The sequence below is a fragment of the Theropithecus gelada genome, chromosome 3 (assembly GCF_003255815.1).
Source record: "Theropithecus gelada isolate Dixy chromosome 3, Tgel_1.0, whole genome shotgun sequence".
Taxonomy (NCBI): Eukaryota; Metazoa; Chordata; class Mammalia; order Primates; family Cercopithecidae; genus Theropithecus; species Theropithecus gelada.
This window is the reverse complement of record NC_037670.1, coordinates 154433212-154449041: the sequence shown is the minus strand read 5'-3', so window position 1 is coordinate 154449041 and position 15830 is coordinate 154433212. Positions and strand designations below refer to the sequence as shown.

At 45.3% G+C, this 15830-nt stretch overlaps 1 protein-coding gene across 4 annotated transcripts in view; it reads left to right on the top strand.

Moving 5' to 3' along the window:
• The window catches only part of ZC3HC1 (zinc finger C3HC-type containing 1), a 35628-nt gene extending 20415 nt beyond the window's left edge, over positions 1-15213 (top strand). For 2 of the 4 annotated variants that reach the window (XM_025380159.1, XM_025380160.1), the window contains 6 exons: positions 5567-5694; positions 7664-7818; positions 9077-9320; positions 10127-10339; positions 11323-11529; positions 14767-15213. In XM_025380159.1, coding sequence (XP_025235944.1) covers positions 5567-5694; positions 7664-7818; positions 9077-9320; positions 10127-10339; positions 11323-11529; positions 14767-14835 — 1016 coding nt within the window. In that variant the 3' untranslated portion in view covers positions 14836-15213. The remainder of the gene's footprint in view (positions 1-5566; positions 5695-7663; positions 7819-9076; positions 9321-10126; positions 10340-11322; positions 11530-14766) is intronic. The other 2 variants (XM_025380161.1, XM_025380162.1) reach the window with 2 other exon arrangements.
• The last annotated feature ends 617 nt before the right edge of the window (positions 15214-15830 follow it).

Sequence of the window (15830 nt, the reverse complement as noted above, 5' to 3'; positions counted from 1 at the left end):
TACTCAGGAGGCTGAGGCAGGAGAATTGCTTGAACCCGGGAGGCAGAGGTTGCAGTGAGCCGAGATCGTGCCACTGCACTCCAGCCTGGGTGACAGAGCAAGACTCCGTCTCGGAAAAAAAAAACGAATGCTACAGACAATGCTAAAAGACTAGAATAGCCAGCCTAAAGGAGATCCACTACCCCACTTATGGATATCTGAAACTCAAATAAGAAAATAATCATTACAATTTAAAATGCAGCCAGGCGTGGTGGCTCATGCCTGTAGTCCCAGCACTTTCGGAGGCTGAAGTGGGCAGATTGCTTGAGTCCAGGAGTTCAAGACCAGCCTGGACAATATAGTAAAAAGAGAGACCCCAATATAATAATATGCTCTGTCATGCAGGCTGGAGGGCAGTGACACAATATAAAAAAAGAGACCCCATCTCTACAAAAAATACAAAAAATTAGCTGGGGATGGTTACGCATACCTGTGGTCCCAGCTACTCAGGAGGGTGAGGTGGCAAGATCGCGTAAGCCTGGGAGATTAAGGCTGTGGTAAGCCATGATTGCACCACTGCATTGCAGCAAAGGAAAAAGATGGGGTCTCACTCTGTTGCCCAGACTGACCTTGAACTCTTGGGCTCAAGTGATACTTCTGCCTAAGTCTCCAGAGTAGCGGGGCTTACAAGTGCCACCTGGCTAATAATAATTAATTTTTAAAATTGATTTTAGTAAGCAGGAGAGCACTGACATATTTGTAAGTATTATTTCTTCTATCAGGTAGTCCATCCCTCCCTCTCTCCCTCCCTCCCTCCTTCCTCCTTCCCTTCCTTCCCTTCCTTCCCTTCCTTCCCTTCTTTCCCTTCTTTCCCTTCCTTCCCTTCCTTCCCTTCCTTCCCTTCTTTCTTTTCCTTCCCTTCCTTCCATTCCCTCCCTCCCTTCCCTCCCTTGCGTCCCTTTCTCCCTTCCCCCCTTTTCCCCTTCCCCCTTCCCCTCCCTCCCTGCCTCCCTCCCTCCCTCCCTCCCTTCCTTCCTTCCTTCCTTCTGTTTCTTCTATCAAGTACACGTTTCTCTCTCCCCTCTCTCTCTCCCAGGCTACAGTGCAGTGGCATGATCATAGCTCACTGCAGCCTTAATTCCTGGGCTTAAGCAATCCTCCTGCCTCAGCCTCCTGAATAACTGTGACTACAGGCATATGCCACCACATCCCGCTAATTTTTTTTTTTGGTAGAGATGGAGTCTCACTATATTGCCCAGGCTGATCTCAAACTCCTGGCCTCAAGTGATCCTTCTACCTCAGCCTCCCAAAATGTTAGGATTACAGTCATGAACAATTATGCCTGGCCTCAAATATGTGTTTGTCTCAATCCACGTAGGATATCTCCAGTGGGGATGGTGGAGGAAGGGCATCTGAAAATCCTCTATAAGAGCAAAAAGAACACTTGCAAAATTATCAAAATCAACTTTCTTTTTTTTTAGACAGAATTTTGCTCTGTTGCCCAGGCTGGAGTGCAATGGCGTGGTCTCGGCTCACTGCAACCTCCGCCTCCCAGGTTCAAGCACTTCTCCTGCCTCAGCCTCCTGAGTAGCCAGGATTACAGGCGCCTGCCACCATGCCTGGTAAATTTTTGTATTTTGAGTAGAGACAGGGTTTCACCATGTTGGCCAGCCTGGTCTTGAACTGCTGACCTCGTGATCTGCCCACCTCGGCCTCCCAAAGCGTTGGGATTACAGGCGTGAACCACTGTGCCCGGCCTCAAAATCAACTTTCACAGGACGATTGGACAGAGATTTCTTTAAATGCCTAGAACAAATAAGTCCCCCAGCCTTGCCAAGGAGCTCTGTGTGGTAGGGGGAGCACACCTTCAGTAGTCAAGCAGGCAGTCTGCAACTCTGTGTTAGCCTTCACACAAGCAGGACCTCAGCATCAGCCAGAGGTGAGAGCCTAGCGCCTTTTTCAGGTCTTTCCTGGGCATGTGTATAGCTCAGTACTTGCACATGCGCTTCTAGATTCCAAGGAATATGTCAGAGCCTTTCAAGCCTGCCTATGGACATTTCATTTCCCAGCTTTTAAGGTTTTTGGTCAGCTTATTATTTGCTCCAACTCATACTGCTGCCTCAAAGCAACTGTGATGTTAAACAGTTGCCAATGATCATTTTTGAAAACCTGTCTGGGGAAAAGGGTGTTCTCACTGGGACAGTATGATGTTCCAGGCAACTGCCACACAGATCAAATAATGATGGTTCTCTGGAAGGGGGCTTTGGAGGAGCTCCACCTCTTTTCTGTGCTCTCCGGTGACTGCTAAGCTACTGGTTTTCACCATGATTGTGGGGATGTTGGTTTTCTTTTTCTCTCTTTTTTTTTTTGAGATGGAGTTTCGCTCTTGTTGCCCAGGCTGGAGTGCAATGGCGCAGTCTCGGCTCACCAAACCTCTGCCTCTCAGGTTCAAACGATTCTGCCTCAGCCTCCCCAGTAGCTGGGATTACAGGCATGTGCCACCATGCTCGGTTAATTTTGTATTTTTAGTAGAGACAGGGTTTCTCCATGTTGGTCTTACTGGTCTCGAACTCCCAACCTCAGGTGATCCATCCGCCTTGTCCTCCGAAAATGCTGGGATTACAGGCGTGAGTCACTGCGCCCGGCCAGGATGTGCGTTTTCAAGGCTACCACAGACCTGAGCTGGGGAAGGGAAGATGGAAACGACAGTTAAAACATCACAAAATGGGCCGGGTGCAGTGGCTCACACCTGTAATCCCAGCACATTGGGAGGCTGAGGTGGGCGGATCATGAAGTCAAGAGATGGAGACCATTTTGGCCAACGTGGTGAAGCCCCATCTCTAATAAAAATACAAAAAATTAACTGGGCGTGGTGGCAGGCACCTGTAGTCCCAGCTCCTTGGGAGGCTGAGGCAGAAGAGTTGCTTGAACCCGGGAGGCGGAGGTTGCAGTGAGCCGAGATCACGCCGTTACACTCCAGCCTGAGCCACAAGAGTGAAACTCCGTCTCAAAAAAATAAATAAAACAAAAAATAAAAGCCGAGATAGCTTTATGTTTGCTCCTCGCTAAGACAAAAATTAAGAATTCTTATTTTTAAAAAAGTAAGAATTGCCGGGTGTGGTGGCTCACATCTGTAATCCCAGCACTTTGGGAGACGGAGGCAGGCAGATCACATGAAGCCAGGAGTTCGAGACTAGCCTGGCTAACACAGCAAAACGCCATCTCTACTAAAAATACACACACAAAAAATTAGCCAGGCGTGGTGGCACATGCCTGTAGTCCCAGCTACTCGGGAGGGTGAGGCATAAGAATCATTTGAACCCAGGAGGTGGAGGTTGCAGTGAGCCAAGATCATGCCGCTGTACTACAGCCTGGGCAATGGAGCAAGACTGTCTCAAAAAATAAAATAATTTTTTAGGATTCCTGCAGGATTGGTAAATTTATTGGCTCAGACATAGCACTAAGGACCCAGTCCTTGCAAGAAGCATGTCATCTTGTTCTAAAACTAGTTCCTCTCAAGGCAGCAGTTTGAAGAGTCATGTGCAAACACCATCTAGCCTTCACATAGTCACAGAATCCCTCCAGCCCGCTACCTTTCCTGTCTATTGACCACGACTGGATCAAATACCCCTTCCTAAATGGGTCACTGTTAAGGAAAACGCTGCTGTTGAGATTGGTAGAGACAAGTCAGGAATTTACCCTATGGGAAAGACAAGACACCAAACAAAACCTTGCTTCTGCTAGCAAGGCAGGAGCAGGAGATAGCTGGGTGAACAGCTAACAGTATCTGCTGTATCCCTATTGTACACTCTTATAATGGTCTCTCTTTACTGTTGTGATAACACTTATCACACTGTAATCACATTGCATGTCTGGCTTCCATATTAGATTATGAGTAACTTAAGGATGTTGAATGTGTGTCTCATCTTTGTAGCCTATGGGGCTGCCTTATAGTGCTGTTGAGCAACTAAATGTTAATTTGAGGCTGAGAAAAGACCAGTGAGTTGAGTGGCTTCCTACTTTTTAGATGATCAGGTTAGGATGACATGTTCTTTCTTCACTTTTCCTATGAAATCTCTTCCAGTATGTGTTTTCATTCTTTATTAAAGCTGATTCAGGCTGGGTATGGTGAATTATGCCTGTAATCTCAGCACTTTGGGAGGCCGAGGCGGGTGGATCACCTGAGGCCAAGAGTTCAAGATCAGCCTGGCCAACATGGTGAAACCCCGTCTCTATTAAAAATATAAAAATTAGCCACGCATGGTGGCAGGCGCCTGTAACCCATGCTACTCGGGAGACTGAGGCAGGAGAATTGCTTGAACCTGGGAGGCAGAAGTTGCAGTGAGCCAAGATCGCACCATTGCACTCCAGCCTGGGCGACAGCAAAAACGCTGTCTGGGGGCGGCGGGGGGGAAAGCTGATTCATTGTAGTTTCTACTTATCATTCTAGGCCTACTAGACTGACCTCTTTAAGAAGTAGCTTAGCAAGGCCTTTCTGCACTCATCATTTGCCTTTGTACCAGTATACCAAATATGCAGTAGATGAATTGGGTAATGCCAGAGATAATTATACTATAGTATATAATCAGTTTCCACACTGCTTAGATTTCAGACAGATTCTTTTCCAACTTAGGTATTACCAGTAGAATTCTTAATTGTATACTTTATTTACTCTGGTACCCAGTTAATGCTTCACCTTATAATGTGAGCCTTTTTGTATCTCTTGTGTACACTTTAGGAACATGCCACTTTTTTCATTCTTAGCTCACAGTAAATTATAACTTGGTAGCTGTTATAAAATGATGGTTCTTTAAGCCCTTTCGCCTATTTAAGTCTCCATCTTTACTAACTGTTTTGTTTTCTCCTTCTTAAGGTAACAATTTCAAACATACACAGAAGCACACGGAATAGTATAAATAATAAAACCCCATCACTCAACTTCAACAATGATCAACTCATGGCCGATCTTGTTTCTTCTGTATTCCTAACACCTAACACCCTGCCCCTCTGCGTTGTTTTGAAGTTCAGTCCCACATATTATGCCATTTTATCTGTAAATATTTCAAGATATAAAAGATACGGATTCTACTTTTTAAACGTAGTCTCAGTAGTATCATCACAGCCCCATCAAAATGAAAATCAGTAATTTCCTGACACCGTCAAATAGCTCATCAATTTTACTACATTTCCTCAGTCATTTAATACATGTTTCTTTATTTTATTTTATTTTATTATTTTTTTTTGAGACAGAGTCTTGCTCTGTTGCCCAGGCTGGAGTGCAGTGGCGCGATCTCAGCCTCATTGCAACCTCCGCCTCCTGGGTTCAAGTGATTCTCCTATCTCAGCCTCCCAAGTAGCTGGGATTACAGGCGTGCACTACCATGCCTGGCTAATTTTTTGTATTTTTAGTAGAGATGGGGGTTTCACCATCTTGGCCAGGGTGGTCTTGAACTCCTGACCTCAGGTGATCTACCTGCCTCAGCCTCCCAAAGTGCTGGGATTACAGGCATGAGCCACCGTGCCCAGCTGTGTTTTTTATTTTTTACAGTTTATACCAATACAATCTTCCAGTTTACTTTTTCCACAGACCGATTTGGGATGTTGCCCCTGGATGAGCCTGCTATTCTTGTTAGTGAATTCCTAGATCGTTTTCAAAGCCTTTGTCACTTGGACCTCCAGCTTCCTTCCCTAAGGCCGGAGGACTTGAAAACTATGGTGAGTTTTTCCTGACTAGGCTGCAATGGCTTCCAGTTGTTGCCAGTATTTATACCTGAAGCATTTCTTTTAATGACAAGAAGATGCAATTGCTGTGAAGAGAACTGCTTGTCTATCTCTCAGCTCACCGTTTCAGTCTCCACCAGGAAAGTGACTGTTGAGAGTTCCATTTGAATGTTTAGGTATGGTTTTTTAAATGGCATGGATTCAATTTAACATATACGTATATAAGCAGAGAGTTTATTTGGACCAAGTTTTAGGGCTATAACCTGGAAGCATAGATTCAAGTTTGCTCTGAATATATGCTGCCCATAAATTCTATTTTATCTTGATTTATTACTTAAATTATTATTATTATTTTGAGACCAAGTCTCTTTCTGTCATCCAGGCTGGAGTGCAATGGTGTAATCTTTGCTCACTGCACCCTCCGCCTCCCAGGTCCAAGCGATTCTCCTGTCTTAGCCTCCTGAGTAGCTGGGATTACAGGTGTCTGCCACCACACCCGGCTAATTTTTGTATTTTTAGTAGAGGTGGGGTTTCACCATGTTGGTCAGGCTGTTCTTGAACTCCTCACTTCAGATGATCCACCCACCTCAGCCTCCCAAAGTGCTGGGATTACAGGCATGAGCCAGCTCACCCAGCCTACTTAAACTATTTAACAGAAAATACTGAAATGTGACTGCATATGGTTTATTGCATATCATTTTTCAAAGAAAGTACAAACTCCTTTCTCCTTGTGAGTAGAAACGTTTAAATGCTGTAGTCAGCCTGGGCACGGTGGCTCATGCCTGTAATCCCAGCACTTTGGGAGGCTGAGGCAGGCGGATCATCTGAGGTCAGGAGTTCGAGTCCAGCCTGGCCAACATGGTGAAACCCAGTCTCTACTAAAAATACAAAAAATTAGCTGGGCATGGTGGTTTGTGCCTGTAGTCCCAGCTACTCAGGAGGCTAAGGCAGGAGAATTGCTTGAACCTGGGAGACAGAGGTTGCAGTGAGCCGAGATCACACTACTGCACTCCAGCCTGGGTAACAAGAGCAAAACTCCGTCTCAAAAATGAAATAAAGTAAACGCTCTAGTCAATCTGTACTTTGAAACTGAATATTTACTGTTCCATTTAATCACCCTATGGGTACTCCATGAAGACAAGCTTTACTGTAGGAAATAGTAGCCTCTTCAAATTAAGAGAGTGGTACGGGTTTTAGCATCAAACTGTTAACTTCCCAAACTCCCCTCCAAGTACTAACCAGGACTGACCCTGCTTAGCTGCTGAGATCAGACGAGATTGGGCACATTCAGGGTGGTATGGCCAGCGACTGAAACTGTTAACCTCTGATGCTTATTATGAATATAACCCTGTACCAAGCCAAGGCAATTTTTTTTCACCTGGTCATAGTTCCTTATTTTTCTTAGAACAAAAATAAAGTCTAACAAGCTTTGTCGTTCCATCAAAAAGTAAATTTAGAGCCTGGGGCATGGTGATGCACGCCTGTAGTCCCAGCTACTCAGTAGGCTGAGGTGGGAAGATTGCTTGAGCTCAGGAGTTCAAGACCAGCATGGCTAACATAGTGAGACCCTATCTCTAAAATTTTTTTTTCTTTAATGTGTAAGTAAATTTAGCATCAGGCTAAGACATAAGGAGCAATTTGTTTTCACTATTTGGGTTTGAAGTTTGCAGGTTTCAGGGAAAATCTGCAGCTGATAAATTGAAAACAATTTAGTACTAACAAGAGTTTTGGCAGTTCCAGGGAGATTCCGTCTTTCTCAGTCAGCAGATTCAGGGCAATTCAGAAAGCTTCTGTGTGATACTATATCCCTGTCCTGGAAGTATTTGTTCTCTGTGAAGAGAACTGTCTTCATGTTTGTAATTTCCTTCCTGATTTTCCGCTTGTACTATCTAGGTATGTTATAATGTGTAATTTTTCTTTTTATGGTAGTTGAAACGAAGTTTTTTACTTGGCTCCCTTGTAGTGCTTGACAGAAGACAAGCTCAGTCTTCTCCTGCACCTGCTTGAAGATGAACTTGATCACCGAACTGATGAGAGAAAAACTACAATCAAATTAGGCTCAGACATCCAAGTCCACGTCACTGCCTGTATTCTCTCTGTGTGTGGCTGGGCATGTAGGTGAGTCAGCGAATTTTGCCCGGAGACATGAGCCATGACAACAGCATTACAGTTGTATATGTCAGTCACTTATCGCATTTAGGAATCACATGGTGTTTCCCGTGAGAAAAAGAGACAAAGAGAAACTGGGTGGGGGATGGCAGCGAGGAGAATGGATAATAAGAATTAGTAACAAAACCAGAATTGGAATTCAGGAATTCTTGGTGTTCACAACTGAACTTTGTTTATTGTACGGTTGCTTCTCAACTGGGAATTTGTGTTCTATAAACAGTGAACCTCCTTTCTAAAAATAGAAAGAAAATAAGCTCTTTTCTATTTTTAAGAAGGAAAAATAGAAAGGAAGTTCTTTTCTATTTTTAGAAAGGAAGAAAAATCCACTTAATTGATGAAAACTACCATAGGAAACACCAGCTGGAGTCTTCTAGGCCCCCATGTTGCTATTTCCATTCCAGCTGCTCAATTTGGCATAGACTCTCACTATCCTTAATCTACCAAAGAGAGCATATTTAAAGTCAGTTTGGTTCTGACAATAAATAAATCTTGATTTATTTTAAATATGCTCTCTTTGGTAGATTAAGGAATGTTTTTCGTCTAAAGGGAAAAGACTTTAAGAGGGACAAGAGAGGCGGGTACACTGGCTCACCTGGCCAACATGGTGAAACCGCATCTCTACTAAAAATACAAAAATTAGCCGGGCGTGGTGGCAGGTGCCTGTAATCCCAGCTACTCAGGAGGCTGGGGCAGGAGAATCACTTGAACCCGGGAGGCAGAGGTTGCAGTGAGCCGAGATCATACCATTGCACTCCAGCCTGGGCAACGAGTAAACTCTATCTCAAAAAAAAAAAAAAAGAAGGACAGGAGAAACCTTTTCGTTGTTGTTGGTGGTCAGGCTGGTCTCAAACTCCCGACCTCAGGACCTCAGGTGATCCACCCATCTTGGCCTCCCAAAGTGCTGGGATTGCAGGCATGAGCCACCGCACCTGGCCGAGAAACTTTTAAAACATGCCTGCAAAACAGTCTTACCATAAAGAGCACACTAAGAACCCTAGGTCTTTCTATGGAAAATACGTGAGAGATGATGAAGTATGAAGCTGGGGTCCTGAGATTGGAGCACAGAGGCTCTGACAGGCCATGGTTCCCTGTCCACTGGACTGTTCCAGAAATTGGATGAGATAAAGCATACTTGCGAGACATTACACTTAGTCATTTGGAAATGTTACACTTTGAGAAAATTCTCTTTTTTTTCATTCCTATCTAGTTCCTCTTTGGAACCCATGCAGCTTTCCCTGATAACATGTTCGCAGTGTATGAGGAAGGTGGGGCTCTGGGGCTTCCAGCAGATTGAATCATCCATGACTGACCTGGATGCATCCTTTGGCCTGACCAGCTCCCCGATCCCAGGCCTTGAGGGGCGACCAGAGCGCTTACCTCTGGTGCCTGAATCTCCTCGGAGGATGATGACGCGGAGCCAGGATGCCACTTTCTCCCCAGGCTCAGAGCAGGTATGCACTTAGCTTGTTTGGGGTGGACTTTTAAACAACATTCTTGGCAAAAGTGTTATTGGTAGGCCGGGCGCGGTGGCTCAAGCCTGTAATCCCAGCACTTTGGGAGGCGGAGACGGGCGGATCACGAGGTCAGGAGATTGAGACCATCCTGGCTAACACGGTGAAACCCCGTCTCTACTAAAAAAATACAAAAAACTAGGCGGGCGCCTGTAGTCCCAGCTACTCCGGAGGCTGAGGCAGCGTAAACCCGGGAGGCGGAGCTTGCAGTGAGCTGAGATCCGGCCACTGCCCTCCAGCCCAGGCGACAGAGCAAGTCTCCGTCTCAAAAAAAAAAAAGTGTTATTGGTAGAAAGTTGGAAAATAATTTAGGTGGATAGGCTTCACTTCCCACTACATTGGTCACAATACCACGTAGTGTTTCTGTTCACTAATGGAGAAGCTAAATTCAGCCACACCCGGTGGCTCACGCCTGTAATCCCAGCACTTTGGGAGACTGAGGCAGGTGGATCACTTGAGGTCAGGAGTTCGAGACCAGCCTGGCCAACATGGTGAAACCCCGTCTCTACCAAAAATACAAAAATTAGCCACGGGTGGTGGTGGGCACCTGTAATCCCAGCTACTTGGGAGGCTGAGGCAGGAGAATCACTTGAACTCAGGAGGCAGAGGTTGTAGTGAGCCAAGATCGCCTCACTGCACTCCAGCCTTGGAAACAAAGCAAGATTCTGTCTCAAAAGGAAGAAGATTAAAGAAAGAAGTATCATTAATATCATTCGTGTACTTCCATTATCTCCCCTTTCCTTCAGGCTGAAAAGAGCCCTGGTCCCATTGTCTCTCGAACTCGGAGCTGGGACTCTTCCAGTCCTGTTGACCGTCCTGAGCCAGAGGCTGCTAGCCCCACCACCAGAACTCGCCCAGTGACCCGAAGCATGGGAACAGGAGACACCCCTGGCATGGAGGTACCATCTAGCCCTCTGCGGAAAGCCAAACGAGCTCGCCTCTGCTCCTCCAGCAGTTCGGTGAGTCCACCGCGCATGTAGCAGTGGCTGAGCAGAAACAGCATGTTGGGCTCTCCCTGGGCAGCACGGAGAAGCAGGCATGAGCCCTTCCATGGTCCAGTGCAAAAAGTAGACCCTGTGAATAAGTTTAAAGTTGGGTGACCAAAGGGGAAAAATGTCAGTCATGTTTTTTGCTCCTTTTTGCTCCTTTGGGGTGGATTCTGGAGAAATAATAGATATTTCAGGCAAATGGAACAGCAGTGTGATACAGGGACAAACCTGATATGGCAGTGGTCCCCAACCTTTTTGGCACCAGGGACCGTTTTCGTGGAAGACCATTTTTCCACGGACCAGCGTTGGGAGGATGGTTTCGGGATGATGTAAGCACATTACATGTATTGTGTACTTTATTTCTATTATTATATTGTAATGTATAATGAAATAATTATACAACTCACCATAATATAGAATCACTGGGAACCCTGAGCTTGTTTTCCTGCAACTAGATGATCTCATCTGGGGGTGATGGGAAACAGTGACAGACATCAGGTGTCAGACTCTCATAAGGAGCCCGAAGTCTAGATCCCTCACATGTGCAGTTCACAGTAGGGTTCCTGTTCCTGTGAGAATCTAATGCCACTGCTGATCTGACAGGAGGCAGAGCCCAGGTGGTAATGCAAACAATGGGGAGCGGCTGTAAATTCAGATGAAGCTTTGCTTGCCTGCCTGCTGCTCACCTCCTGCTGTGCGACCTGGTACCTATCCATGGCCTGGGGGTTGGGTATCCCTTATCCCTTGTGATAAAGTGTAGCTTGTTTAACACAAAAGGAGTGAAAAAAAATAAATAAAATGCGAGGAAAATGTATAGGCAAAGTTTAAAGGAGAGCATAAACACTCGAAGTATAGGTAGTTGTGAGATTCTGGACTTGATGACTAGTAGCAGTGTCTCCCTGAACTTACCTAGCGTCTACCCATGAATGCTATTTCTTTTTCTCCTTCCTCAGGACACATCTTCCCGAAGCTTCTTTGATCCCACCTCTCAGCATAGAGACTGGTGCCCTTGGGTGAATATCACACTTGGCAAAGAAAGCAGGGAGAATGGTGGAACTGAACCAGATGCCAGCGCCCCAGCAGAGCCAGGCTGGAAAGCAGTGCTGACCATCCTCTTGGCCCACAAACAGTCTAGCCAGCCAGCTGACACGGACTCCATGGTGAGATAAGCCATTGCCTGTGTGTGGGCAGCACTTGCTGTGTATAGGAGGAGGAGCAGAGGCTGGTCCTGTAATTAGCACCCTGCTTGCCTTCAGCTCCCATACATCAAGTTATTTGGGTTTGTTTGTTTGTTTTCTGAGATGGAGTTTCGTTCTTGTTGCCCAGGCTAGAGTCCAATGGTGCAATCTCAGCTCACTACAACCTCCGTCTCCTGGGTTCAAGCAATTCTCCTGCCTTAGCTTCCCAAGTAGCTGGGATTACAGGTGCCTGCCACCATGCCTGGCTAATTTTGTATTTTTTAATAGATGGGGTTTCACCATGTTGGCCAGGCTGGTCTCAAACTCCTGACCTCAGGTTATCCACCGGCCTCGGCCTCCCAAAGTGCTGGGATTACAGGCATGAGCCACCATGCCCAGCTTACACGTCAAGTTAGACTCATTCTGCTTTAGTCCTAGGGAATAGGCATAGAACCGGTTCGTCTTTCTGCAGTTTAGCATATGGCATTCCATCAAGTTCTGATAAATTCTTTTGTTCTCCTAAATAAAATGACTCCAAGTAGAAAAGGAGTACAGAAACAGAAATAGATGAATAGGTAGCTGCTCTGGCCTCATGTTGCAGACAGCTGCTTTTTCTTTCAGTTGCTATCACTTGCACTTGGAGCCTGGCCAGTTAACTTAGCTGTTTGGAGCACTGGGCTCTGACACCAAAATGATGGTTTCATTCCACACGCCGGGCACATTACTCTGTTCTACAGCCCAGACTGTGACTCTGCTAGCCATTGCAGCCATGACTGCTGTGGGTTACAAATGTGGGTGACAACTGAGAAGAAAAGTCAAGTGTTTGCTCTGTTTAAAGATTGGAAGTGATAGGCTGGGCAATACAGAATCATGAAAACTGGGTTCTCTCCTTGGCTGGCTCACTCCCAGATTTTCCTTGTAGCTTGTAACAATTTCTGACCTGTATAACGTTCAAGGACAAAGTAAAATAATACTTGTCAGCAGATATTTACCAGCAGCACTCCTAGATTCATGGTTTTCTAGGGTTACAGGATTCCACTGGAGGGAACTATTGTAATGCTAAAAGTCCAACAATGCATGGCGGCGTGGTGACTCATACCTGTAGTCCTAGCACTTTGGGAGGCCAAGGTGAATGGATCACCTGAGGTCAAGAGTTTGAGACCAGCCTGGCCAACATGGTGAAACCCCGTCTCTACTAAAAATATAAAAAAAAAAATGAGCCGGGTGTGGTGGCAGGCACCTGTAATCCCAGCTACTTGGGAGGCTGAAGCTGGAGAATCACTTGAACCCAGGAGGCGGAGGTTGCAGTGAGCCGAGATCGTGCCATTGCACTCCAGCCTGGGCTTCAGAGAGAGACTCTGTCTCAAAAAAAATAATAATAAAAATAAATGTATATTAGTACCCTCAGTAAATATGCAGGTGAAGGTTTTCTAAGTTTTCACAGAAAAAAAAAAAATCTGCATTTCTCTACCTAGATCTTCAGGAACTAGTACATTGGCAGTTTTCAATAAGACTCCTCTCTCTCACTGCCATATGAAAAAGAAAGCCCATGGGGTTTTGTTTTTGTTTTGTAGTGGGAAAAGTTGGCCTCATAATTGGCCCTGGATTCCAGGACTTTTAAGATCTTTTTTTTTCTTTTTTTTGGGTAGTGTCTTTTAACCTTCTGACAGCTGCTGCGACTGGATGCTAGAAAGCTTAATGAGACTGTGTGGTAAAGGATCCTGATGTTTGAAAAAAAAGTATATACCGAGGCCAGGTGCAGTGGCTCATGCCTGTGATCCCAGCACTTTGGGACTCTGAGGCAGGGGGTCACCTGAGGTCAGGAGTTCGAGACCAGCCTGGCCAACATGGCAAAACCCCGTCTCTACTGAAAATACAAAAATTAGGCAGGCCTGTTGGCATGCACCTGTAGTCCCAGCTACTCCAGAGGCTGAGGCAGGAGAATCGGGAGGTGGAGGCTGCAGTGAGCCGAGATCGCGCTACTACACTCCAGCCTGGGCAACAGAGTGAGACTCCCTTTCAAAAAAAAGAAAAAAGTGTATACTATTTTTTCAACTCATGTTTCTTTCAACTTTGTCATTCTATTAACTAAATTTCCCTCAGTCATTAGTAAGAGTTCAAACTTTTTCCTCCTGGAACTTATTGAAACATCCTCAAAGAGGATAGATTTTTTTAAAACTGAAAGTGAAAGTGGGCCGGGCGTGGTGGCTCACGCCTGTAATCCCAGCACTTTGGGAGGCCGAAGCAGGCAGATCACGAGGTCAGGAGATCGAGACCATTCTGGCCAACATGGTGAAATTCCATCTCTACTAAAACTACAAAAATTAGCAGGGCATGGTGGCACATGCCTGTAATCCCAGCTACTCAGGAGGCTGAGGCAGGAGAATCGCTTGAACCAGGGAGTCGGAGGTTGCAGTGAGCCGAGATCGCACCACAGCACTCCAGCCTGGGCGACATTGAACATGTCATATGAGAAACTGGAGGTAACTGTGGATCATCTTGCTAGACATTCTTTGCACTCTCACTGAAGCCCTTTCTGCATGGAACATTTGCTCTTTATTGTGACGCTCAAAGGCAGACAGAACCAAGTGTTCTGATTCACCAAGAGCTTTTGTCTCCTAAGGAATTACTTTGTCTCCCTTTACCACCATTTCTCAGAATCTCAGAGTACTTCATCGCATAATCAGATGGCAGTGAGATTCTTCCTATTACTAGCACTGCTGGCTAAAACATAAAGCTGTGAAGACCAAGGCCAGAGCTTAAACTCACAGGGATCATTCAACTCTGTTTTTATTACTTGGCCTTGGTTTATACTGTTAACCTCAGCTAGGCATCACATAAGTATAAATGCTTATTCACAAGAAATAATGAACTAGGGCCAATTCAGCATCATGAATGAAAAACCAGTGCAAAACATGTCATGCAGTAACGGCAAGTCAGAAGTGTCATCCACAAGTACAAAGATGAGGACAGACACAGATGCCTGACGGGAGGATACGTGCCGTGTCTTAGAGGCTCAGAGTGTGTTAACAGGAGTCTGACAGTAGAACATCAGCCCCTCGATCTTTAGTCTGACTTTAGGTATACATTATATATAGCATACTATAAAGTGAATTTTTACTCAGTTCTAGACATATCCAGATCATTGGGGGACAAATGATTTATCCTTTGTCTCTATCAAAGAACCTAATCACTAATAATAAGCTTTTCTGCCTACAGAGTCTCTCTGAGAAATCAAGGAAAGTATTCCGAATATTTCGGCAGTGGGAATCTCTATGCTCATCCTGAAGATATTCTAGCCCCTTCCTGAAGAGAGCTGGAACGCGAGTGACTTTTGGAAAAATTAAGGCTGAGTTCCTTTTGGTCAGCTGACGCTAAGTTTTTCCTGTTCTGGGTTAATCATAAGGAGCCCCCTGCCATAGCAAAGGCAGGGAGTGTCAACTGTCTGCATCTGGCTGAGGGAGACCCGTTTCCTTTCAGGGATGTGGACAGGGTAAGGGCAGCAAGCCTGATTCTGTTGAAGGAGTGCGGGGTTAACAGACCAGAAGGAGGACTAAGGACCTGACCACCCATTTCAGCATCTTCAGTGTGGGGTGGTGTTCTGAGGACTCTTCTATCCCAGGAGTATGACAGCGTATATTAATAAAATATTTGCTAAGATTCTCATTGTTGGAGAACTGTTTTCCCCCTTGCCTTGTGGGCCAGAGACAATGTCAGTGGAACATTCAACTTTTGATTTTCAGATTGGCTGCGAAGCCTAAAATTTGTGATTCCAGTCAAGGAGGTATAATCTTTCCTAAACCAAAAAAGCAAGATGATTTTCATTATGCCACCAGGAAATTTCCTGGTATGTTATAGTGAATGGTAAGCTGATAATTTTCTCCTTGCTTTGATAATAACAGAATAAAACAGTGTAATGGGGAGGAAGACACTTCAGAAGAGACCCCTCTCCATGTGCCATTGAATACATGACTCCCTCAGTTGGGCTTCCCCAAGAATCACTGCTTTTGGGGGATCATCAGTTTTTGTGGTAGAGAAGGTTGACCCTGAACTGCCCACTGATAGAGTAACCATGACCTAGCAAAGGCTAGAAAGTGATTATTCTCTGATATGCCATGTTTTTAGTCACTGAGATTGTTTTATTTTATACTTTTGTACTGAAGTATTTTAAAGAAAATAACAGACATAATATTTTACTCACAGTTTAATCTCTAAAAAATAGAACCTAGGCTAGGTGCGGTAGTTCACGTCTGTAATCTAGCACTTTGGGAGGCCAAGGCGGG